At 46.2% G+C, this 26,940-nt stretch overlaps 1 protein-coding gene across 5 annotated transcripts in view; it reads left to right on the forward strand.

Annotated features, from left to right (window-relative positions):
• LOC144501162 (uncharacterized) overlaps nt 1-26,940 on the forward strand; it is a 134,488-nt gene that overhangs the window by 64,908 nt on the left and 42,640 nt on the right. For all 5 annotated transcript variants that reach the window (XM_078224574.1, XM_078224609.1, XM_078224592.1 and 2 more), the window contains one exon: nt 3,464-4,112. In XM_078224574.1, the coding sequence (XP_078080700.1) occupies nt 3,464-4,112 (649 nt within the window). The remainder of the gene's footprint in view (nt 1-3,463; nt 4,113-26,940) is intronic.

Below are 26,940 nucleotides of genomic sequence, written 5' to 3' on the forward strand. Positions count from 1 at the left end.
ACCCTGGTGACACCATCAGGGTGCAGGTCGCATGGTGACCAGGCACTTTGACCTCCCTCCAGGTGTCCCATTTCCTGCAGGGGTAAAGCCAGGACGGATGAGCATCAGCTGTATACCCAAGGGTGTGCAGCCGCCCGGAGTCCCTCTGCCTGTGACCGCAGCAACTCGAGCAGCGCAAGCTGCCAAGGGTGCTTCTGTACCAGGGCAGGATACTCCTATCAGGCTGGGCCTTTCTAGGGTTTGGGCCTCCAGAGGACGTCCACCAAGGTCATCACAACATGAAGATGCAGCAGTCAGCAGACTGCCTCTACCCCTGCTGCGAGCGTTGCGGCTGCATCAAGATGTATGTTAGGGTTGAGAAAATTAACTTTTCCTTCACCTCAGCAGCACAATTGATCGATCACTGAATAAATTGTAACTTGGCAGACCAAGCACCACACTCAGCAATGTGATAACAGCCAACATCTGGTGACGTTGGGCGAGCATCTCCGGCCCCGTGCGCTCTGGTGGGATTCTCCGGCCCCGTGCGCTCTGGTGGGATTCTCCGGCCCCGTGCGCTCTGGTGGGATTCTCCGGCCCCGTGCGCTCTGGCGGGATTCTCCAGCCCCACACGCTCTGGCGGGATTCTCCAGCCACACGCGCTCTGGCGGGATTCTCCAGCCCCGCGCGCTCTGGCGGGATTCTCCAGCCCCGCGCGCTCTGGCGGGATTCTCCAGCCCCGCGCCCTCTGGCGGAATTCTCCAGCCCCGCGCCCTCTGGCGGGATTCTCCGCTCCCGCGCGCTCTGGCGGGATTCTCCGCTCCCGCGCGCACTGGCGGGATTCTCCGCTCCCGCGCGCTCTGGCGGGATTCTCCGCTCCCGCGCGCTCTGGCGGGATTCTCCGCTCCCGCGCGCTCTGGCGGGATTCTCCGCTCCCGCGCGCTCTGGCGGGATTCTCCGCTCCCGCGCGCTCTGGTGGGATTCTCCGCTCCCGCGCCCTCTGGCGGGATTCTCTGCTCCCGCGCCCTCTGGCGGGATTCTCCGCTCCCGCGCCCTCTGGCGGGATTCTCCGCTCCCGCGCCCTCTGGCGGGATTCTCCGCTCCCGCGCCCTCTGGCGGGATTCTCCAGCCCCGCGCCCTCTGGCGGGATTCTCCAGCCCCGCGCCCTCTGGCGGGATTCTCCAGCCCCGCGCCCTCTGGCGGGATTCTCCAGCCCCGCGCCCTCTGGCGGGATTCTCCAGCCCCGCGCCCTCTGGCGGGATTCTCCAGCCCCGCGCCCTCTGGCGGGATTCTCCAGCCCCGCGCCCTCTGGCGGGATTCTCCAGCCCCGCGCCCTCTGGCGGGATTCTCCAGCCCCGCGCCCTCTGGCGGGATTCTCCAGCCCCACGCCCTCTGGCGGGATTCTCCAGCCCCGCGCCCTCTGGCGGGATTCTCCGCTCCCGCGCCCTCTGACGCAAATTGTGCCAGGCCAGATAATCATGGAATAGGGGCCATAGCGCGGTTAGCACAGGCAAGATTCACTTTTGAAATTCTCCCAGCTCCTGCAGCCCCAAAATAGTATGGTTCATGCCCTCATACTTAAATATTCACTTCAATATACAGGGCTGGTTTGGAGCCGGATTCTCCCAGATCTTGTGATTTTCCGACCCTTCCGCGCAGTGGGAACTCGGCGTGAATCATGACTGGCCTTCACAAATGACCAGTTGTAATGGCCATGCCGAGGGACCTCGAGGTCAAAGACACTCTTAGGTGGTTAGGGAAATGGCTGGGTAGTGCCCTATTACTCTCTGACAATGCCAACCTGGCAGCCTGGCAGTGCCACAGGGGAGGGCCCTGAGGAGGTGTGGGGGAGAGGGCTATTGAAGGGGGGTGGAAACTGGAGTGGGGGAACTTGGGGGACGGGGGGGGAGGTGGTCTCCTGAGCAGAGGGACATAGGGGGGCTCCTAAGGTGAGGGCATGGGGGAGCTCCTGAAGGAGGGGGGCAGCCGGGTGGGAAGGGCTGGAGGGTTGTCAGGTTCCAGAGAGTCAGAGGGCATGTGAGCCTTAGCTGGTGAGTAGAAGTGGGGAAGGGGGTGTGGTAAACCACTGTTAGCTTATTGCCTGTGTGTGTGACATGCCTGGACACGTCCCTGCCGCCCCTGCCCGGGACTCCTCCCCCCCGGTCCAGGTATAAAGGTGACTGTTCCCCACCCCCTGCCTCAGTCTCTGGACCAGTTCATCGGCATGGGAGTGCTCCAAGTCTTTTGCTAATAAAAGCCTATTTGTTCTTGCATACAAACTAGTCTTTGCTTGATAGTGCATCAGGGGTTGGGTTGAGTAGTGTAGGGTTGCCAGGAGGTCAGGAGAAGTGTGGGAGAATTTGGTGAGAATCTCCCCAGGCTCCGAAAAAATTTCTACATGTGAGTGAATTCTGAACTGAATCACACCAAACCACCCGGCGGGACAATCGCCAGTTCTAGAAATTATTTGGGAAATTTCTGCCCATTGTTTCAGGGATCATAGAAACCCTACAGTGCGGAAGGAGGCCATTCGGCCCATCGAGTCTGCACCGACCACAATCCCACCCAGGCCCTATCCCCACATATTTACTTGCTAATCCCTCTAACCTACACATCTCAGGACTCTAAGGGGCAATTTTTAACCTGGCCAATCAACCTAACCCGCACATCTTTGGACTGTGGGAGGAAACCGGAGCACCCGGAGGAAACCCACGCAGACACGAGGAGAATGTGCAAACTCCACACAGACAGTGACCCGAGCCGGGAATCGAACCCGGGACCCTGGAGCTGTGAAGCAGCAGTGCTAACCACTGTGCTACCGTGCCACCCCATGTATTAGTCTCGAACATTAGGTAGGGGTAGGAACCGCCCTGCTCTTCAAAAAGTGCCGAGGGATCTTGTCCTTTCACTTGAGTGGGTATTCAGGGCCTTGGTTTAACCTCTCCCAGTGAGATCTCCCACAATCCAGCATTCCCTCACCTTAGATTCTGGGCTCAAGTATCTGGAGTAGGACTCGAACCCACAACCCACTAACTTGGAGTGCTGCCCACTAAGCCACAGCTGTGTAGGGTGATTGGAAAGTCCCCTGGACTCAACAGGAAACACCAGTTAGGGAACTGGAGCTCTGAATCTCTGATCCTACAGCGAGCACAGCATTGGAGAACAGCCCTCTCCCCTTTAGGTCTGATCATTTTAAATAGCTTTACTTCCGTGAGGGACATTGGTATCTCCCGACTTCACAACTGTCTGCTGTTTCCTTTTGGCTATTCAAGTGAAAAACCAAAAATTACCAGCGTAGTGACCTGTGCTCATGGACTTGGCCAACAGTCGGTGCATGAAGGGGGGAGAATTCAGTGACTGGTGGGGGTAGGGTGGGGATACGTGGCAGGGGTTGTGTATTTCCCGAGCCAAAATAATATAGATTCAGAATTACTGCTTGAATGGAAATATAAGTGTTGCATATCTGTGTCTCTTCTGTCAATAGATGACAACCCGTCCTTACCCAAGAAATTGACGCACAAGAGAGCTCTTAGCGATGAGGTTGGCCAGACGACTGTACCCGAAATCAAAGGCCTCGCACCAAAGACAAGCCCCTTGTCCAGGTCATCACTCTGCGTCAATGGGAGCCACATCTACAGCGAGGAGCCTTCCTCAAAATCCTCCTCTGGTTTATTGCCAGAATCGACGACCCTGTCCCATTCCCTCCAAGATATTGCGAACAAGAAAGAGCAGTCTCCCTGGCCACCTTCGACTGAGGAGCCTGAAGAGAGGCACTGGACGGCTGGCGGCACGGAAAAGGTGGAAACCAGGCTGATTCCTCCAGTCATCACAGTGGCTGATGAAGAGGGTGCTCCGGTGCCAGCTGCAGACTGCCAGAGGAAGGAGGAGGTGGGAATCGCCCGGGTCCCCAAGCCCGTGCACGCTGCTGCCCCCATCATCTCCACCGTCGAATCCACAAAGAAGAACATTCCAGATGAGACCAAGAAGGCCAGCATTTTCCCCTTTGGAAACGACAACAAGGATTCTGAGGGCAGGAGATCCCGGACTCCATCTCCAGTGAGGAAATGCAGTTCCTTGGCTGAAAGGAGTAAAAATGGCGGATGGTTTGCGAAGGAAGCTAGTCACAAACCAAGGTCAGTGAAGTTATTAAAATTCTGGGTGCAATGGGAGGGATATGAGGGACTTTAGATGTCTCTAAAATGGGTGGCCCTGGGTGAGGTTGATCTGTGCTCGTTTATGACTAAGAAAACTATTTATGTGAAGGGATGGTCATTCCGATATTTACCAGATTTTATTTTGCATTTAGGACAGATCTGCACCTTATACTCACAATGAAACTTCCCTCATCCCAACCCCGACTTTGGGTAACCTCTTGAAAAATAAACTAACTTTCACTTACAGTTTTGGTCTCACTTAAGGAGAGATGTACTTGCATTGGAAGCAGTTCAGACATGGGTCACTCAGCTGGTTCCTTGAATGAATGTGTTGTCTTACCAAAATAGTTGAGCTTATACCCACTAGAGTTTAGGAGAATGGGGGGTGATCTTATTGAAATATATAAGATTCTGAGTATGACGGGGTTTGCTGAGAGATGTTTCTCCTATTGGGGGAGTCTAGAACTAGGGTGGGGTGAGGCAGTTTCAAAATAAGATGGAGATGAGAATTATTTTTTCTCCAAGAGGTCTGTTAATCTTTGCAATTCTCTCCCCCAGCAAGCAGTGGAGGCTGGGTCATTGAATTTATTCAAGACTAAGTTAGACAGATTTTTCATCGCCAAATGAGTCGAGAATTATGGGGAGCAGACAGCAAATTGGAGTTAAGGTCACAGTCTGGTCGGCCGTGATCTAATTAAACGGCAGAGCAGGCTCAAGGGGCTGAATGGCCCCTATTTCTTATCTTCTTATGACCTTATAACAGATGCTGCAGAAGGGCGGCACGGTGGCGCTGTGGTTAGCACTGCTGCCTCACAGTGCCAGGGACCTGGGTTCGATTCCCGGTTTGGGTCACTGTCTGTGTGGAGTCTGCACATTCTCCCCATATCTGCGTGGGTTTTCTCCAGGTGCTCCTGTTTCCTCCCAAACTCCAAAGATTTGTGGGTTAGGTGGATTGGCCATGCTAAATTGCCCCTTAGTGTCAGAGGGACTAGCTAGGGTAAACATGGGGTTATGGGGATCGGGCTTGGGTGGGATTGTGGTTGATGCAGACTCGATGGGCCGAATGGCCTCCTGCTTCACTGCAGGAGATTCTATGACAGGACCTCGGAAACAATAACTGGTTTCTCTGAAGTGCTACATGGAAATTTGAGCCTGTGAAGTTTTTTCCAGTGTGCTTAACCAGTCTTGAGCATAAGACTCATTTGAAAGAGATATTTATGTTTAAAAACACACCTTTCAAAAACCCCTTAAGTGCCATCATGGTCCAGTGGTTAGCACTCTTGCTTCTGGGTGAGAAGGTGGTGGTCTTGAGTCCCTTTCTAGAGGCTTGACTGCAAAATCCAGGCTAAAACTCCAGTGTGGTACTGAGTAGGTGCTGCACTGCCTGAGGTGCCATCTTTCAGATGTTAAATTGATCTGTTTAGGCTGATGCAGAAAATTCTGCGTAACCAATCTGATTGGAACAAATGTTTATCCTTCAACTATTTTGTTTCTGCTTTAATTGCCTGCCACGTTTGCCCCACAACAGTGACTACACTTCAAAAGTAATCGAGAGTTGTTTTTCAAACTGTAGTCCTGTGACCAGCGGTGTGCCTCAGAGATCAGTGCTGGGTCCACTGTTATTTGTCATTTATATCAATGATTTAGGTGAGAATATAGGAGGCATGGTTAGTAAGTTTGCAGATGACACCAAGATTGGAGGCATTGTGGACAGTGAAGAAAGTTATCTCCGATTGTATCGGGATCTTGATCAATTCGGCAAGTGGGCTGACGAATGGCAGATGGAGTTTAATTTAGATAAATGCGAGGTGATGCATTTTGGTAGATTGAACCAGGGCAGGACTTAGTTAATGGTAGGACATTGGGGAGAGTTACAGAACAAAGAGATCTAGGGGTACGTGTTCATAGTTCCTTGAAAGTGGAATCACAGCTGGACAGAGTGGTGAAGAAGGCATTCAGCATGCTTGATTTCATCGGTCAGAACATTGAATAAAGGAGTTGAGACGTCTTGTTGAAGTTGTACAAGACATTGGTAAGGCCACACTTGGAATACTGTGTGCAATTCTGGTCACCCTATTATAGAAAGGATATTATTAAACTAGAAAGCATGCAGAAGAGATTTACTAGGATGCTACCGGGACTTGATGGTTTGAGTTATAAGGAGAGGCTGGATAGACTGGGACTTTTTTTCTCTAGAGCGTAGAAGGCTGAGGGGTGATCTTATAGAGCTCTATAAAATAATGAGGGGCATAGATCAGCTATATAGTCAATATCTTTTCCCAAAGGTAGGGGAGACTAAAACTAGAGGGCATAAGTTTAAGGTGAGAGGGGAGAGATACAAAGTGTCCAGAGGGTCAATTTTGTCACATAGAGGGTGGTGAGTGTCTGGAACAAGTTGCCAGAGGTAGTAGTAGAGGCGGGTACAATTTTGTCTTTTAAAAAGCATTTAGACAGTTGCATGGGTAAGATGGGTATAGAGGGAAATGGGCCAAAGGCGGGCAATTGGGACTAGCTTTGGGTATAAAAAAAGGGCGGCATGGGCAAGTTGGGCCAAAGGGCCTGTTTCCATGCTGTAAACCTCTATGACTCTATGATTGGCTGCCCAAAATTTGGGACACCCTGGTGATGTTGGAGGCACGATATAAATGCAAGTTCTGGCCTTTCTTTGAATTGGACCACTTGTTTCTTTGGATAAATAATTCCATAAACTGTTCAATCAGACAATTATGTTATGGTCTCAATCCAGATTCTATTGGTCAGAGGCACACAGCAATTAGTGATCAAAAATTTACACCCATCTTCAGCCAGAAGTGCCCAAGGTCCCTGAGGTCTCCAACATCACACATGCCAGTCTTTAGTCAGTTTGATTCACTCCACTCTCAATCATCAGAAAAGTGATGGAAGAGGTCATTGGCGGTGTGCTTAGTTTGGGTTCTACCAGCACCACCCAGCTCCTGTCCTCATTACAGTCTTGGCTTAAACATGGACAGAAGAAGTGCAGTTGAAGTGAATGCTCCTACATCAAGGCAGCATTTAATCAAGTGTGGTATAAAGGAGCCCTCACAAAAGTGAAGCCAATGGGGATTGGGGGAGGAAATGTCTGCTGGTTGGAGATTTGAAAAACGAAATGTGGAACCTGTTTGGGTGGAGCTAAGAAACAGCAAGGGGCAGCGAACATTTGGTAAGAGTTGTTGATCGGTCACCAAACAATAATGATTGTTTGGGCGTGGAATTAATTAGCAGATTAGAGAAGCATGTAGCATGGGCAATACTGTGATCATGGGTGACTTCAATCCACATATAGGCTGGGTAAATCTAATGAGGACGAATGCTGAGGAGGATGTGTTTCTGGAGTGTGTGTTAAGGATGGTTTTCTAGAGTACGATGTTGAAGAGCTGACCAATGAACAGGCTATGCTAGATCTAGCATTGTGTAAAGGGAAAGGACTAATTAATAATATTTTGCCAAAGAATATTTAGGGATGAGTGATCATGATAACGTTTTACATTTTGTTTGAACAAGAAGTAGTTTGAATTTGAAGTTGGATTGTTAAATTTGAACAAAGAAAATTATGAAGGTATGGGGGGGTAAATTGGCTGGGTGGATTGGGAAAATACACTGAAGCAATGGATAGTCTTTAAATAATTATTACACAGTTCCTTCAAGGAACACAAAAACCCAGAAAGAAAAGTCAGTTTTTCATGGCTGACAAAGGAAGTTCAGGATTGTATAAGATTAAAAGAAAAGGCCTACAGAGTTGCCAGAAATGGTAATAAAGCTGAGGATTGGGAGGATTTTAGAATGCCGCAAAGGAGGACCAAGAACCTGATAAAGAAATGGAGAATAGAATAAAAATGTAAACTCCCAAAAAATATCAAACAGACTGTAAAAGCTTCTGTAGGTATGTAAAAACAAAGGGTTTGGCTAAGACAAATGTGGGTCCATTACAGGCCCAGTCAGGAGAATGTAGAATGGGGAAATGGTGGAGAAGCTAAAGGATTACTTTGCGTCAGTCTTCACTGAGGAAAATTCAAGAAATCTCCCAGAATTAGAGATCCAAGGGACTAGGGAGAATGAGGATTGAAGAAGGTTGTACTGGAGAAATTAATGAAACTGAAGGATGATAAGTCCCCAGGAGCTGATATTCTACATCCTAAAGTGCTGCAAGAGGTTGCATTGGAGATAGTGGGTGCATTGATTTTGATTTGATTTATTATTGTCACATGTATCAGTATACAGTGAAAAGTATTGTTTCTTGCACACTATACAGATAAAACAAACTGTACAGAGAAGGAAAGGAGAGAATGCAGAATGTAGTATTACAGTCATAGTTAGGGTGTAGAGAAACATCAACTTAATGCGAGATAGGTCCATTCAAGAGTCTGATAGCAGCAGGGAGAAGGCTGTTCTTGTGTCAGTTGGTGCGTGTTCTCAAATTTTTGTATCTTTTTCCCGACGGAAAAAGGTGGAAGAGAGAATGTCCGGGATGCATGGGGTCCTTAATTATGCTGGCTGCTTTTCTGAGGCAGCAGGAAGTGTAGACAGTGTCAGTGCGAGGGAGGCTGGTTTGAGTGATGGACTAGACTTTGTTCACAACCCTTTGTAGTTCCTTGCGGTCTTGGACAGAGCGGGAGCCATACCACTGTTATACAACCAGAAAGAATGCTTTCTATGGTGCATCTATAAAAGTTGGTGAGGGTTGTTGCTGACATACCAAATTTCCTTAGTCTTTTGAGAAAGTAGAGGCGTTGGTGGGCTTTCTTAACTAGAGTGTCGGTATGGAGATCTGGACACCTAAAAACCTGAAGCTCTCGACCATTTCTTCTTCATCCCCATTGATGTAGACAGGGGTATGTTCTCCACTATGCTTCCTGAAGTCGATGACTATCTCCTTCATTTTGTTGACATTGAGGGAAAGATTATTGTCGTCACACCAGTTCACCAGATTCTCTATCTCTTTCCTGTACTCCGACTTGTCATTGTTTGAGATCCGACCCATTACGGTGGTGTTATCAGAAAACCTGAAAATCGAATTGGAAGGGAATTTGGCCACACAGTCATAGGTGTATAAGGAGTATAGTAGGGGGCTGAGAACATAGTCTTGTGGGGCACCGGTGTTGAGGATGATCGTGGAAGAGGTGTTGTTGCATATCCTTACTGATTGTGGTCTGTGGATTAGGAAGTTCAGGTTCCAGTCGCAGAGGGAGGAGCCGAGGTCCAGACCATGGAGTTTGGAGATGAGTTTTGTAGAATGATGGTGTTGAAGGCTGAGCTGTCGTTGATAAATAGGATGATCGTCTTCCAAAGTTCTATAGATTCTGGAATGGTTCCTGAAGATGGGAAGGTAGCAAATGTCACCCACTATTTAAGCAGTGAGGGAAATAGAAAAAGGGGAATTACAGACCTGTTAGGCTGACATCAGGAGTAGGAAAAGTGCTATAATCTATTCTAAAGTATGTAATAAATGGATAAGTTGGATACGAATGATCTGATTGGGTATAGCCAATATGGATTTATGATTGGGAAATCATATTTAATGAACCTGTTGGGAGTTTTAGTTTTGAGGATGTTACTAAAGGATCGATAAAGGGGAGAAGGTGGACGTGGTGTACTGGATTTTCAGAAGGCCTTTGATCAACTCCCCCACAGGAGATTGGTTAGCAAAATTAAGGCACATGAGCTAGGCGGTAATATATTGGCATGGACAGAGTCAGAATCAATGGGTCATTCTCACATTGGCAGGCTGTGACTAGTGGAGTACCACTGGATCAGTACATGGGCCCCAGCTGTCCACAATATTTATCAATGATTTGGACCAAATGTAATATTTCCAAGTTAATGGATGACACACAGCTGCTGGAATGTGTGTTGTGAGGAAGATGTAAAGCGGCTGTAGGAGGATTGAGTGGGCAAGAACATGGCAGATGGAATATAATGTGGAAAAATGTTATGTGGAGGAGCAGATGTCTGGAGTATTTCTTAAATGGTAACAAATTAGAAACTGTCGATGTACAAAGGGGGCCTGAGTGCCCTTGTCAATCAGTCACTGAAGGTTAATGTGAAGGTGCAGCAAGCCATTGAGAAGGCTCATGCTATATTTGCCTTTATCACAAGAGGATTTGAGTACAGGAGTGTCAAAATCTTGCAATTGTACAACTTTAGACCACATATGAAGTACTGTGTGCAGACATTGAGCATGTTTAAAGCAGAGACTGAGAGATTTCTAAATACCAGGGACACAAAGGAATGTGGGGTTAGTGTGGGGGGGGGGGGGTGTGGAAAGCATTGAAGTGGCTGATCAACCATGATTGAGCTTGCTCTGTCATTCAATCCAATGGGCTGAATGGCCTGCTCCTGCTCCTATGTCACTATGTGTCTAACCTCATGCTGTACCTGTCCTGGCGGCGTTTGAAAGACGGTATACAGAAAGCTATCATTTGTACTTACCTGTGATATCCCTGATCAGGGAATTTTTGATGAATGTTGAGATTCAGCAGCTTATTGACGGTTCAACAGCACCGATAGGTAACAACGGAAAAATGTCTATCAATTTCCACAGTGCAACAAAAGATATGTGCCTATCAAAATGTCCACAGTGTTACTCATAAGATTCATGAGCTGCAGGGATATGCCACATAGCATTGTGATGTGGTTATATTAATAGAGATGTGATTCAAACAAGGCCTGGAATAGGATCTTAATATTCTTGGTTATGAAGTATTCACAAATGAAAGAAAAGGAAATAGAGTAATGCATTGCCATTCATAGAACCCTACAGGGCAGAAAGAAGCCATTCGGCCCATCGAGTCTGCACCGACCACAATCCCACCCCCATATCCTTACATATTTTACCTGCTAATCCCTCTAACCTACGCATCTCAGAACACTAAGGGGCAATTTTAGCATGGCCAATCAACCTAACCTGCACATCTTTGGACTGTGGGAGGAAACCGGAGCACCTGGAGGAAACCCATGCAGACATGAGGAGAATGTGCAAACTCCACACACACAGTGACCCGAGCCGGGAATCGAACCCAGGTCTCTGGAGCTGTGAAGCAGCAGTGCTAACCACTGTGCTATCGTGCCGTCCATGAGGAAAGGATGTGTCAGTATTGATTAATAGTGATGTTTTACATAGAAAGAACACACTAGATGATTGTAGGTGTGATTCGATTCAATTTGAGTTGAGGAACAGAGGGCACCTGCACCATTGTTGGGAGTTGTTATCGAGTTTCAAACACTGAGAAGGAGCTAAATGAACACACTTTCGGTAAATTTCAAAGATGTAAAAAAAACAAGTAACATTAAGGATTTTAATTACATAAGAACATAAGAAATAGGAGCAGGAGTAGGCCATTCAGCCATTCAATGAGATCATGGCTGATCTTCTTGCCCGAATATAGACTGGGAAAACAGAGTGCTGAGGTCAGGGAAGGTGTGGAATTTCCGATATGTGCACAGAAAAACTTTCTCAACTAGTATGTTTGCTGGCTGAAGGGAAATGAGCAGTGTTGGCTTTGGTTCTGGGCAGCTTTTGGAATGTGGTACTGTATGAGATCATGTCGCAAACATGATGCACGGTAGCACAGTGGTTAGCACTGCTGCTTCACAGCTCCAGGGACCTGGGTTCAATTCCCGGCTTGGGTCACTGTCTGTGTGGAGTTTGCACATTCTCCTCGTGTCTGCGTGGGTTTCCTCCGGGTGCTCCGGTTTCCTCCCACAGTCCAAAGATGTGCGGGTTAGGTTGATTGGCCATGCTAAAATTGCCCCTTAGTGTCCTGAGATGCGTAGGTTAGAGGGATTAGAGGGTAAAATATGTAGGGACATGGGGGTAGGGCCTGGGTGGGATTGTGGCCGGTGCAGACTCGATGGGCCGAATGGCCTCTTTCTGTACTGTAGGGTTTCTATGATTTCTATGAAACAGTGACAAAAACGTAATTGTGGGAAGAGACCAGAAAACATCAAAAGTAAAAATGATAAAGTGGCAGAAGCTAATTTCAGTGATTTCAGGAGGGACTGAGCACATAGGTGATTCCAAGATAAAGCAGTAACAGAGCGAATGCAGGCCTTTGGGAAAGAGAGAGTCAGGTGTGAAAGATAAGATACAGCACCCAATGCTAGTGCATCTGGGTAACAAAGGAAATAGCACTTAATGTAAAACAAGAAAAGTAGCCTTTTGACAAAAGGCAGGAACAAGGGTCGGTTAATAATCGGGAATATTATGGAACTTAGAAACATTAAAATAGGAGGTAGAGGGGTTACCAGAAGTTATTAACAAGCAAAAAGAAGCTGAAGCCTAAAATCTTAAAAAATATGTGAAATGTAAGAGATTAACTAGGGGAACAATTTTGGGTTTATTAATGACCCAAATAGGAATCTTCTTGTAGAGGCAGAGGACGCAGTTAAAGCACGAAATTAGTATTTTACATCTGTCTTCACAAAGGAAGCAGGTGAAGTGAGAATTAAACTAAAAGAGGACAGGGAAGTTATGGACAGAATTTTATTCAAATTCATTCTTGGAATGTGGGCATCGCTGGCTATGCTTGTACTCTGAGGTAACAGAGTAAACACAGTAAGAAGTTTAACAACACCAGGTTAAAGTCCAACAGGTTTATTTGGTAGCAAAAGCCACACTTTAACCTGGTGTTTAACCTGACTTTAACCTGGTGTTGTTAAACTTCTTACTGTGTTTACCCCAGTCCAACGCCGGCATCTCCACATCGTAACAGAGTAAACACAGAGATTGTTTCCATTGGTTGGGGAATCTAAAACACAAGGGCACAGTCTCGGGTCAGTCACTAAGGACTGATGTGGAGATGTCAGCATTTGACTGGGGTGGGCACAGTAAGAAGTCTCACAACACCAGGTTATTTCATAGAATCCTACAGTGCAGAAGGAGGCCATCAAGTCTGTACCAACCACAATCCTGCTTGGGCCCTATCCCCATAACCCCATGCATTTACCCCACCTAGTCCCCCTGACACTAAGGGACAAATTAGCATGGCCAGTCCGTCTAACCCGCACATCCTTGGACTGTGGGAGGAAACCGGAGACATGGGGAGAATGTGCAAACTCCACATAGACAGTGACTCAGACCAGGAATCAAACCCGGGTCCCTGGCATTATGAGGCAGCAGTGCTAACCACTGTGCCAAGGTTAAAGTTCAACAGCTTTATTTGGAATCACGAGCTTTCGGAGCGCTGTCTCACCTGATGAAGGAGCAGCGCTCCGAAAGCTCATGATTCCAAATAAACCTGTTGGACTTTAACCTGGTGTTGTGAGACTTCTTACTAAGTGTTGATGAGGGGAAATTGAAGCTAATAGTACAGATCCGTTTCAGGTGAAGTTAGGCAAGGGTTTGAGGGAGAAATGACTGGATACGGTTATGGTGGTTAAAGATGGGCGGAGGCTCAAGTGGAGCAAAAACACCAGCATGCTCTGGTTGACCTGAATGGGTGTATACCTCATGTCGCCCAGATGCATATCCCTGAGTTTTTAATCACCTGTCCTTTCAATTCTTCACCTTTATCCCCCTCGGACCTTTCTGTCTTTGGCCAGTTACAATTTTCCAATAGTTCGAGGAACAGTATCTCATCCTTTGATTTGTCACTTTACAGCCTCCTGTGTTCAAAATCTTTAGATCATAATCTCTCCCACGGTTTGCTTTGGTATTTTTGCTGATTTATGCTTGGGTGGCAGCTATCCCATTCACACCTCCGCAAGAGACACCTTTTGTTTCTCTACTTACCCCTTGAGCATGCCCTTTGGCCTTGTGCCATGAAACCTTTTGCCATTTAACCTATAATGCCCTATCAGGCTCTCCATTTTTCCCACCACCACCCTTTTACTTGCTTAAAACCAATGAGATTTCTAACTTTTCTTAGTTCTGATGAAAGGTCACAGATCTGAATGTTACTCTTGTTTCTCATTCCACTGATGGTGCCAGACCCACTGAGTGTTTTTCTATTTTTATATCAAATTTATAGCACCCACAATATTTTGCTTTTGTATTGAGGTCCATATACATAAATCACTAAAAGTTACCTCACAAGTTAATAAGAACACCACCCAACCTTGGGGGTTCATTTCTAGAAGACAGAATTGAAGAACAGGGAAGTTATGTTAACAGAATAATAAAAACAAAATACTGCGGATGCTGGAAAAACCCAACAAGTCTGATGGCGTCCGTAGAGAGAGAAATGAGCTAATGTTTTGAGTCTGTATGACTCTTCAGAGTTAAAGGGTGGGAGAAATGTGATGGATGTTGTACTGTGCAAGAGGAGGTGGATCAACTGGAACAGAGTAGAAGGTCAGTGGTGGGAGCTGAGAGAGATTGCAACAAAGATGTGTAGGCCATGAGTCAGAAGAAGTGTTAATGGCAGGAGAAGGTGCTCGTGGCAGGCCAAGGACAGACATGTGGGCAGAAAGTAAGTTGCTGAGATGAAATGGCAAGTGACCGAAAGGTTGGGGTCATGTTTATGGACTGAGTGAAGGTGTTCCACGGTCACCCAGTCTGCGTTTCTTCTCCCCAATGTGGAGGAAACCACATTGGAAACAGCGAATCCAGTCGACCAAATTGAAGGAGGTGCAAGTGAAATGTTGCTTCATCTGAAAGGAGTGTTTGGGGCCTTAAACGATGAGGAGAGAGCAAGTTATGTAATCCTGTATTGAACCTTGGTAAGGCTGAACTTAGCAATATGAACAGTTCTGATCTCCACCTTACAAAGAGGAATACTGAAGGACAGGAGGCAAGATGGTGATGTACTGGTAATGTCACTGGATTAATAATCCAGAGGCCCAGGCTAATGTTCTTGGCACGTGGGTTCAAATCCCACCATGGCACTGGTGGAATTTAAATTCAGTTAAATAAATCTGGAATATAAAGCTAGTCTCAGTAATAGCCATGATAACAATAATTGATTGTTGTAAAAACCAAATCTGTCATCCTTACCTGGTTTGGCCTACATGTTACTCCAGACCCATGATCACAATGTGGTTGATTCTTAACTCCCTTCTGAAATGGTCTAAGCAAGCCACCCAGTTCAAAAGGAAATTAGGGATGGGAAACAAATGCTGGCCTTGTCAATAACGCCTCCATGAAAGAATTTTTAAATAGTGGCAGAAAAAAGTCATACAAGGTTGAGAAGCTATGGCCCGGATTCTCCCCCCAAAAAAACAAAGTGCCTAATGGTCAGGAAAACAGGAGATTTTCCCGCCTATTTTTTGGGCGTACTTACCTGTGCATCGCAGAGTGCCTCAGAGGGATTCATGCTGGTAAATCTGGGGGTGGGGCCAAATCCCGCTGGAGAAGCCGGCAGCATAGAAACTGGAAGCAGGAGGCGGCCCTTCGAGCCTGCTCTGCCATTCATTTTAATCATGGTTGATCATGAAATTCAACATCCTGATTCCGCCCCCCCCCCCCCGTGCTTTCCACCATATCCCTTGATCCCTTTAGCCCCAAGAGCTATATATATCTTTTTGAAATCACATGTTTTGGCCTCAACTACATTCTGTGGTAGTGAATTCCACACATTCACCACCCTCTGGGTGAAGAAATTTCTCCTCACCTCAGTTCTAAAAGGTTTACCCCTTATCCTCGAACTATGACCCATTGGTTCTGGATTCCCCCACCATCGGGAACATTCTTTCTGAATCTATCCTGTCTAACCCTGTTAGAATTTTATAAGTTTCTACAAGATCCCCCCTCACTGTGTGAAGGGGAAGTTACAGCAATGAGGCTGAGCGTGTAAACCGCAATATACTGCATGTTACTGTACGCTTTTATACCCCACACCAAGCATCCTGTGAGCTTATCATTTTCAGCTGGGTAAGATGTGGCATTTGAAATAAAGCAGCAATTGTTGGGTGTATTCTATTCTCTGAACTGCTGTGTTCCTGGACCATGTTGTACAGTAAATATTTCAGTCAAAAAAGAACAATGGTCAGCTGTTGCCCATGAGAAGCCGGGCTGTGGAGCTGGTTCCTTGCTGTTTGTGGTTGAGTTGGCCTCAATTTCAAACTGAGATGTTTCACATTAGTTTTGACTGCACTTTTGAATCAGTGCTTCACTCTCCTTCCTTGGCTCTTTAAAAAAACTCAGCAAACAAAGAGAGCTCAAAACTAACTCTCTCTTCGGTTCCAGGCTTTGGTAAGTCAGTGCCGACAATACTAGGTTTTTGGGACTGTAGCAAAAGTGGTATTGAATAAGATGAGGGCAGAGGTAGAATTGTAAACTGGGGTCTCCATAAAGTATCACAGGCTGTAAACTCCCCATGTGTCCACTTGATCAAAGACCACATAGCAATATATTTATAACTTCTGTTCTGTCCTTCCAAAGATTTGTTTGACAAAAGCAAATTACTGCGGATGCTGGAATTTGAAATCAAATGGGAAAATACTGGAAAATCTCAGCAGGTCTGGCAGCATCTGTAAGGAGAGAAAAGAGCTGATGTTTTGAGTCCAGATGACCCTTTGTTTGATCTCTGTGACCTCTGAGAGAAGCCCAGAGCTGGTGATATGGCTCTGCAACTGGTTAAGACTGGGGTATACAGTCACAGCTGTAACTTTGGAGTACAGGCCCGTCGCCGTGTCACACTGGAGTACAGGCCCGTCGCCGTGTCACACTGGAGTACAGGCCCGTCGCCGTGTCACACTGGAGTACAGGCCCGTCGCCGTGTCACACTGGAGTACAGGCCCGTCGCCGTGTCACACTGGAGTACAGGCCCGTCGCCGTGTCACACTGGAGTACAGGCCCGTCGCCGTGTCACACTGGAGTATAGTACTGATGCTATTTTGATGGGGTTGTCCCACTTCAGCTGATAAATGAGCATTTTGTATTCGTTCATGGGATGTGGGAATTGCTGGCTCAACAACATTTATTGCCCATTCCTAATTGTGGGTCATTTAGAATCAACTACATTGCTGTGGGTCTGGAGTCACATATAGGCCAGACCAGGTAAGGGTGGCAGATTTACTTCCCTAAAGGACATTAGTGAACCAGATGGGCTATTCCAACAATTGACAATAGTTTCCTGGTCATCATTCGACTTTTTAATTCCATATTTTTTTTACTTGATTTCAAATTCCAACATCTGCCAGTGGTCCCTCGAGCTTTAACCTGGGTCTCTGGATTACTAGTAGAGTGACAATTCCGCTGCCTCACCCCTCACAATAAGCATGTTGCAACATTAATGGTTTTGAATTCTGAGCTTTTTATCCGATAGCGTAGACATGGTGACGGCACTATGTCTGGATAAGTGCAGCTCCCCTGAGGGCTCTGTACAGCTACCATGTAGTTTTTTTGCTGAGTTTCAAGATTATGTGACCCTTTGTTACTGTTGTTTAACTGAAGGGCAGAGTATTCACTGTTACTAACACAATCAGTATTGCTGAAGGTGAAATGAATTATTGGGTAGGGGATTTGCTGATCTGTTGTAAGGTGATGGTCTTTATGTAGATTTATGGCAAGCAGTATCTACACTGAGCTAGATGTTTACAACTAATTTAAAGAAAATTGTTTTGTGGGATGTCACTGACAAGGCCAGCATTTACTGCCCATCCCTGACTGTTCTTGGGAAGTCCCCTGATTAACTTGGTTCGTGAAATAGTGACAATGAGGGTTAACACTTATTGTATCATCCTGACAGATCACCCCGCATTGTGACATTCTGAAATATCCAAACACTCCTCAGTGAAACATTCTGATTTCACCCCATACCCTTCACCGTAACACATTTTGTTGTACTCCACAGCACTCAGTGCAGGCAGAAAAGTGGCAAAGAGAATTCAGTCCAGAAAAATGTGAGGCAATGGATTACAAAGAACAAAGAAAATTACAGCACAGGAACAGGCCCTTCGGCCCTCCAAACCTGCACCGACCATGCTGCCCGACTGAACAAAAACCCCTTACTCTTCTGGGGACCATATCCCTCTATTCCCATCCTATTCATGCATTTGTCAAGACGTCCCTTTAAAAATCTGCTTCCACTACCTACCCCGGCAGCGAGGTTCCAGGCACCCACCACCCTCTGTGTAAAAAAAAACTTGCCTCGTACATCTCCTTTAAACTTGCTCCTCGCACCTTAAACCTATGCCCCCTAGTAATTGACTCTTCCACCCTGGGAAAAAGCGGCACGGTAGCACAGTGGTTAGCACTGCTGCTTCACAGCTCCAGGGACCTGTCTGTGTGGAGTTTGCACATTCTCCTCGTGTCTGCGTGGGTTTCCTCCGGGTGCTCCGGTTTCCTCCCACAGTCCAAAGATGTGTGGGTTAGGTTGATTGGCCATGCTAATAATTGCCCTTCGTGTCCTGAGATGCGTAGGTTAGAGGGATTAGTGGGTAAGTATGTAGGGATATGGGGGTAGGGCCTGGGTGGGATTGTGGTCGGTGCAGACTCGATGGGCCGAATGGCCTCTTTCTGTACTGTAGGGTTTCTATGATTTCTGACTATCCACTCTGTCCATGCCCCTCATAATCTTGTAGACTTCTATCAGGTCACCCCTCAACCTCCATCATTCCAGTGAGAACAAACCAAGTTTCTCCAACTTCTCCCCATAGCTAATGCCCTCCATACCAGATAACATCCTGGTAAATCTTTTCTGTACCCTCTCCAAAGCCTCCACATCCTTCTGGTAGTGTGGCGACCAGAATTGAACACTATATTCCAAGTGTGGCCTAATTATAAAGTTCTATAAAGCTGCAACATGACTTGCCAATTTTGAAACTCAGTCCCCCGGACGATGATGGCAAGCATGTCGTATGCCTTCTTGACTACCTTCTCTACCTGCGTTGCCACTTTCAGTGACCTGTGTACCTGTACACCCAGATCCCTCTGCCTATCAATACTCAAGGGTTCTGCCGCTGGTGGATGTCAAACATGTCAAAGGAATGGAGAATAAAAGGTAGGTTACTGTACAAAACCCTGGTTAGTCCCCACTTGGAGTCTTTGAGTAGATCTGGGTACCATACCTTAGGAACTATATATTAGCCTTGGAAGGAGTGCAGCATAGGTTTACAAGAATGATATCTGGACTTCAGAGATTTAATTATGAGGAGAGATTATACAAATTAGACCTGTTTTCTTTAGAATTTAGAAAGTTAAGGAATGAAAAGATCGAATTCTTCAAGATACCATCAGGAAAAGACAGGAATGATAAAGATAAACTATTTCCACTGGTTGGCGATTCTAGAACTAAGGGCATAGTCTAAAAATTAGGGACATACTGTTCAGGAGAGATGTTAGGAAGAACTTCTACACAAAAGGGTGATAGAGGGTGGTTTGGAATTCTCTTCCACAAACAACAGTTGATGCTAGATCTGTTGGGGGCTAATTTTAAATCAGATAAATTTTGTTAAGCAAATGTACTAAGGAATATGGGCAAAAGCCAGGCCACAGATCAGCCATGATCTCATTAAATGGCAGAACAGGCTCAATGAGCTGAATGGCCTATGTTCCATGTTGCTATGTACTGAGAAGTGCAGATCGCTTCTCACGCAGACACGGGAAGAAAGTGTAAATTCCACACAAGACAGTTACCGAAGGCGGAATTGAACTCTGGTCCCTGGCGCTGTGAGGCAGCAGCGTTAACCACTGTGCTGCCCTTAGTAAGCTATATAAGCTATTGTTATAGTGAGAGGTATATAAATGTTACAATGAGGAGCAGAATTTTACAACGAGAGGTGTGGGGTGGTGGGATGCAACAGAAAATGTTACATAGAAATGCAGGAAATAAAAGGCAAAGTGGCAGACCATTCAGCCCATTGTATCTGTCCCAACTGAAAACAACAGCCATCCAGTCAAATCCCACTTTCCAGCTCTTGGTCCATAGTCCTAAAGACTGTGGCACCTCAAGTGTATATCAATATTATTTAAATGAAATGAGGGTTTCTGCCTCTACAACTCTTCCAGGCAGTGAGTTCCAGATCTTCACCACCCTCTGGGTGTACCCCTTACCTCCCCCACCAATTATTTTCCATCAAGGTTATTGACCTCTCTGCGTCATGAAACTGGTTCCTCCTATCCACCCCAAGCACCTACTAACTTTGTAAACTCAGTTCAATCCCCCCTACCCGGAGAGGTGGCAGATGGAATTTAATCCCGATAAATGCCAAGTGATGCATTTTGGAAGAAATAATGTAGGGAAGAGTTATACAATAATTGGCAGAGCCATCAAGAGTATAGAAACACAGAGGGACCTAGGTGTGCAAGTCCACAAATCCTTGAAGGTGGCAACACAGGTGGAGAAGGTGGTGAAGAAGGCATATGGTATGCTTGCCTTTATAGGATGGGGTATAGAGTATAAAAGCTGGAGTCTGATGATGCAGCTGTATAGGACACTGGTTAGGCCACATTTGGAGTACTGCGTCCAGTTCTGGTCGCCGCACTACCAGAAGGACGTGGAGGCATTAGAGAGAGTGCAGAGAAGGTTTACCAGGATGTTGCCTGGTACGGAGGGTCTTAGCTATGAGGAGAGATTGGGTAAACTGGGGTTGGGTAAATTGATGGAAAGGGTCCTTAGGGATGGGATTTACGACCATTTAGAAAGATGCGGATTAATCCGAGATAGTCAGCACGGATTCGTGAAGGGCAAGTCGTGCCTCACAAATTTGATAGAATTTTTTGGGGAGGTAACTAAGTGTGTTGATGAAGGTAGGGCAGTTGATGTCATATACATGGATTTTAGTAAGGCGTTTGATAAGGTCCCCCATGGTCGGCTTATGATGAAAGTGAGGAGGTGTGGGATAGAGGGAAAGTTGGCCGATTGGATAGGTAACTGGCTGTCTGACCGAAGACAGAGGGTGGTGGTCGATGGAAAATTTTCGGATTGGAGGCAGGTTGCTAGCGGTGTGCCGCAGGGATCAGTGCTTGGTCCTCTGCTCTTTGTGATTTTTATTAATGACTTAGAGGAGGGGGCTGAAGGGTGGATCAGTAAATTTGCTGATGACACCAAGATTGGTGGAGTAGTGGATGAGGTGGAGGGCTGTTGTAGGCTGCAAAGAGACATAGATAGGATGCAAAGCTGGGCTGAAAAATGGCAAATGGAGTTTAACCCTGATAAATGTGAGGTGATTCATTTTGGTAGGACAAATTTAAATGTGGATTACACGGTCAAAGGTAGGGTTCTGAAGACTGTGGAGGAACAGAGAGATCTTGGGGTCCATATCCACAGATCTCTAAAGGTTGCCAGTCAAGTGGATAGAGCTGTGAAGAAGGCCTATAGTGTGTTAGCTTTTATTAACAGGGGGTTGGAGTTTAAGAGCCGTGGGGTTATGCTGCAACTGTACAGGACCTTGGTGAGACCACATTTGGAATATTGTGTGCAGTTCTGGTCACCTCACTATAGGAAGGATGTGGAAGCGCTGGAAGGAGTGCAGAGGAGATTTACCAGGATGCTGCCTGGTTTGGAGGGTAGGTCATATGAGGAAAGGTTGAGGGAGCTAGGGCTGTTCTCTCTGGAGCGGAGGAGGCTGAGGGGAGACTTAATAGAGGTGTATAAAATGATGAAGGGGATAGATAGAGTGAACGTTCAAAGACTATTTCCTCGGGTGGATGGAGCTATTACAAGGGGGCATAACTATAGGGTTCGTGGTGGGAGATACAGGACGGATATCAGAGGTAGGTTCTTTACGCAGAGAGTGGTTGGGGTGTGGAATGGACTGCCTGCAGTGATAGTGGAGTCAGACACTTTAGAAACATTTAAGCAGTTATTGGATAGGCACATGGAGCACACCAGGATGATAGGGAGTGGGATAGCTTGATCTTGGTTTCAGATAAAGCTCAGCACAACATCGTGGGCCGAAGGGCCTGTTCTGTGCTGTACTGTTCTATGTTCTATGTTCTCCCTGGAAAGACGGAGAATGAGGGGAGATCTAATAGAGGTGTACAAGATTATGAAGGGTATAGATAGGGTGAATGGTGGGAAACTTTTTCCCAGATCAGAAGTGACGATCACGAGGGGTCACGGTCTCAAGGTGAGAGGGGCGAAGTATAACTCCGATATTAGAGGGACGTTTTTTACACAGAGGGTGGTGGGGGCCTGGAATGCGCTGCCAAGTAGGGTGGTGGAGGCAGGCACGCTGACATCGTTTAAGACTTACCTGGATAGTCACATGAGCAGCCTGGGAATGGAGGGATACAAATGGTTGGTCTCGTTGGACCAAGGAGCGGCACAGGCTTGGAGGGCTGAAGGGCCTGTTTCCTGTGCTGTACTGTTCTTTGTTCACCCCCACCCCCCTCAGCCTCCAAAGAAAATGAATCTAGTCTATTCAATCTTTCCTCAGAGCTCTATTTTTTCCATTCCTGACACCGTTCTCTTAAATTTTCTCTGTATCCTCTCCATCACAAGCACATGGGGTGGCACAGTGGTTAGCACTGCTGCCTCACAACGCCAGGGACCTGGGTTCAATTTCAGCCTTAGGTGACTGTCTTGTGTGGAATTTGCACTTTCCCCCCTGGTGTCTGTGTGGGATTCCTCCGGATGTTTTGGTTTCCTCCCACAGTCCGAAAGACGTGCTGGTTAGGTGCATTGACCATGCACAATTCTCCTTCAGTGTACCTGCACAGGCGTCGGAGTGTGGCAACTAGGGGATTTTCACGGTAAGTTCACTGCAATGTTAATGTAAGCCTATCTGTGACACTAATAAATAAACTTTATCTATATAACACTTTTAACATAATAAAATGTTCCAAGGTGTTTCAAAGGAGCATTATGAAACAAAATATAACCTTGAGCCGCGTAAGGAGATATTAAGTTAGATGAGCAAAAGCTTGGTCAAAGAGGTAAGTGTTAAGGAGCATCTTAAAGAAGGAAAGTAAGGTGGAAAGAGTTAGGGAGAAAATTCCAGAGCTTGAGGCCCAGGCTCCTGAAGATGTGGTTGCTAATGGTGAAGAGATTAAAAATTTGGGATGCTCGAGAGTCCCAGATATCTCTGAGGGCAGATATCTTGGAATGATAATGAGGGATGAGGCCATTTTTACAACAAGGATGAGAAGTTTAAAATAAAGACCTTGCTTGACCAGTAGTGATAGGGAAATGGGACTTGGTCCAAGTTAAGACAAAGTCAGCAGAGTTTCGGATGAGGGTAGAATAAGTGCATTGAAATCGCCAAGTCCAAAGGTAATGAAGGCATGAATGAGGATTTCAAGAGCAGAAGGAACTGAGACAGGGGTGAGGTTGGGAAATGTTACAGTGGTGGATATTGGTGGCCTTTGTGATGCCATGGTTGCTAACAGACCGGGATAGTCTCAGACTGATGCTCGGGAGAGGGATAGAGTCAGCAGTGAGGGAATGGAGTGTTTGCAGGAAAACAATGACTTCAGTCTTAATATTTTAACTGCAGGAAATTTCAGCTCAATTGTGCTGGATTTTGGATGTCTGACAAGTTAACACCAATGGAGGAGTTGAGAGAGGTGCTGGGGAGGTAGAGCAGGATGTTGTCAGCGTAGATGTCACTGAGGGGCAGCCTGTAGCTGAGAAATAGGAGGGAGCTGAGGAGCGATCCTTAGGGATATTCCAGAGGTAAAGGGCGAAGAGGAAAGATTGATCTTTGTCACAATCACCGTAAGATGGTATTTGATCTGATTTTGATCAGAACTATTTGGTACTATTGCGGGGTCAGAACCTGATTGGAAGGATTCCAACATTGGGGCAACATTCATGCCCCATACCGCTCACTGTAACATTCTGATATTCTCACTGTAACATTTTGATTTACCCCACCCTCCACTCTATCATACTCTGATGTAGCTCACAATAATATTCCCTCACTAACACGCCCTTCTCGATAATATCAGTTGTGATCAAATTAGTGTCTCCATTGCAACATTGCTTCCGTTTACTAAACACAGCATTGCTAGTTATTCTTTCACCAAAACCTTTATCTCAATGAAAACATCTGACTCTAGAGGAAGCTGCATAAAGCTGTCTCTGTGTTTTAAAAAAACAGGCCTAGCAATATAAAAATAAATTTTGATGGAGCCTGCCCTTGTGACTTGTTTAGACTTTCATGATCTATTTCCTCCTGAGTTGGAAAGGCAATGTCATTTGGTGAATAACCACTATTTCCTTGAAATTTGCTTGTTATAATTTCAACATCTTAATTGTAGAAAACAGCCTCCTAACTACCAATCCAGTTCCATCTCCAGGACCTTCTTTAGGATTCAACTTTAGTCAAAGACATCACAATTACTCCTTATTTGAGTCTAATTTTATGCACTGTCATGCCCAGAGCTCGCCTGTGTAGAAACTGTGGAAGTTATAGACTGTGAACGTTATATTTGTGTCAAAGCTGATGTATTCTCTGACATTTCACCTGACAGCTTTTCTAAAACCTTTCCCCTTTAAATCTTCATGTTTAGCACAAAGAACAGCTTTTGGATAATAAGTTGTCAAGTAATTCATAGAATCCTAGAATCCCTACAGTACAGAAGGAGATCACCCAGACCCTATTCCTGTGACCCATCGTACTTACCCTGCTAATCCCGCTGACATTAGGGTTAATTTAGCATGGTCAATCAACCTAACCCCAGTCCCCAGCATTTTGCCACACTTAACGGGTACACGGAGTTAGGGGTAAGGTGTTGGCGTGGATTGGGGATTGGCTATCTAACAGGAAGCAGAGAGTTGGGATAAATGGGTGCTTTTCTGGTTGGCAGTTGGTGACCAGTGGCGTGCCGCAGGGATCGGTGCTGGGGCCTCAATTGTTTACCATTTACATAGATGATCTGGAGGAGGGGACTGAATCTAGGGTATTCAAGTTTGCTGATGACACGAAGGTGAGTGGGAAAGCGAATTGCGTGGAGGACGCAGAAAGTCTGCAGAGAGATTTGGATAGGCTGAGCGAGTGGGTGAGGATCTGGCAGATGGAATATAACGTTAGCAAATGTGAGGTTATCCACTTTGGAAGAAATAATAGTAAATTGGAATATTATTTAAATGGAGAAAAATTACATCGTGCGACTGTGCAGAGGGACCTGGGGGTCTTTGTGCACAAATCGCAAAAACTCAGTCTGCAGGTGCAGCAGGTGATCAAGAAGGCGAATGGAATGTTGGCCTTTATCGCGAGGGGGATAGAATATAAAAGCAGGGAGGTCTTGCTGCAACTGTACAAGGCACTGGTGAGGCCGCAACTGGAGTACTGTGTGCAGTTTTGGTCCCCTTATTTGCGAAAGGATATATTGGCCTTGGAGGGAGTGCAGAGAAGGTCCAACAGGTTGATACCGGAGATGAGGGGTGTAGCTTATGAGGAGAGATTAAACAGATTGGGTCTGTACTCGTTGGAGTTTAGAAGGATGAGGGGTGATCTTATAGAGACATATAAGATAATGAAGGGGCTGGATAGGGCAGAGGTGGAGAGATTCTTTCCACTAAGAAGGGAAACCAGAACTAGAGGGCACAGCCTCAAAATAAGGGGGGGCCGGTTCAGAACAGAGTTGAGGGGGAACTTCTTCTCTCAGAGGGTAGTGAATCTCTGGAATTCTCTGCCCATTGAAGTGGTGGAGGCCTCCTCGTTGAATATGTTTAAATCACGGGTAGATAGTTTTCTGATCGATAAGGGAATTAGGGGATATGGGGAGCAGGCGGGTAAGTGGAACTGATTCACTTCAGATCAGCCATGATCTTGTTGAATGGCGGGGCAGGCTCGAGGGCTGGATGGCCTACTCCTGCTCCTATTTCTTATGTTCTTAACCAGTGCCATCATCTTATTCACCCTTCCCATGCAATTCCCATCCCATGTCATTCTGTCCTTCCATTCCTTCCAGCACCTCCATGTCATTCCCAGCCCCACTGTTGCCATGCCATCCCATCCTGAAATCTCTCCAGGTTACTTTGTTGGGCTCCTCTTAACTTTGTTTTTTTGTTCTCCACCAACACACTGAACCCCACGGATGCCACTGTCACTAAATATACCCAGCAACTCACCCCTTAATCTGGCCAATCGAAAGAGTCCAGACGGACATAAACTGAGTTATTATCAATACCCCATACTGTTCACTGGAATAATGTATAGGAACATAGGAGCAGGAGCAGGCTTTTCAGCCCATCGAAACTCCTCTGTTATTCAATAGGATCATGGCTGATCGTCCACTTCAATGCCTTTGTCCCCACATATTTGCATATCTCTTTATGCAATTGGTATTTAGAAGTTTATCAATCTCTACTTTAAACACATTCAATGACTGAGCTTCCACAGCCCTCTGGGGCACAGAATTCCAAAGATTCACAACCCACTAAGTTAAAAAGATTTCTCCTCACCTTGGTCATAGGTGGGTTCCCCTAATTCTGAAATTCTCCCCAACCAGGGGAAATATCTTAGCTGCACCTTCCCTGTCTATTGCTTTAAGTATTTTGTAGGTTTCAATGAGATCACCTCTTATTCTTCAAACCTCAAGAGCACAGAGGCCCAGTTTGCCCAATCTCTCCTCCACCATCTCAGGAACAAGTCTGGTGAGCCTTCATTGCACTCCCTCTGAGGCAATAATACCATTCCTGAGGTGAGGAGACCAAAACTGCACACAGTATTCTAGGTGTGGTCTAACCAAGATTCAATACGATTGAAGCAAGCAGGAATACCCCATACCATCCTTGGAACACTCTTGTATACTCCATGCCCCTCATTGTAACACTTAAATATATCCCACAAACCTCTCTTTACAGGCTAATTCAGTGATCAACCTTAATAGAAGTTCATCCCTTTAATTATGCCACTTGCTGTTCCATTATGCAGAGCTCCCATCGAACTATGATTGTAAAATATAAAACACAGACTGAAATAAAGTGAGCAGTGTGATGAGGCTGATTTTCTGGAA

This window comes from Mustelus asterias, chromosome 1 (genome assembly GCF_964213995.1).
Source record: "Mustelus asterias chromosome 1, sMusAst1.hap1.1, whole genome shotgun sequence".
In the NCBI taxonomy this organism is placed as follows: Eukaryota; Metazoa; Chordata; class Chondrichthyes; order Carcharhiniformes; family Triakidae; genus Mustelus; species Mustelus asterias.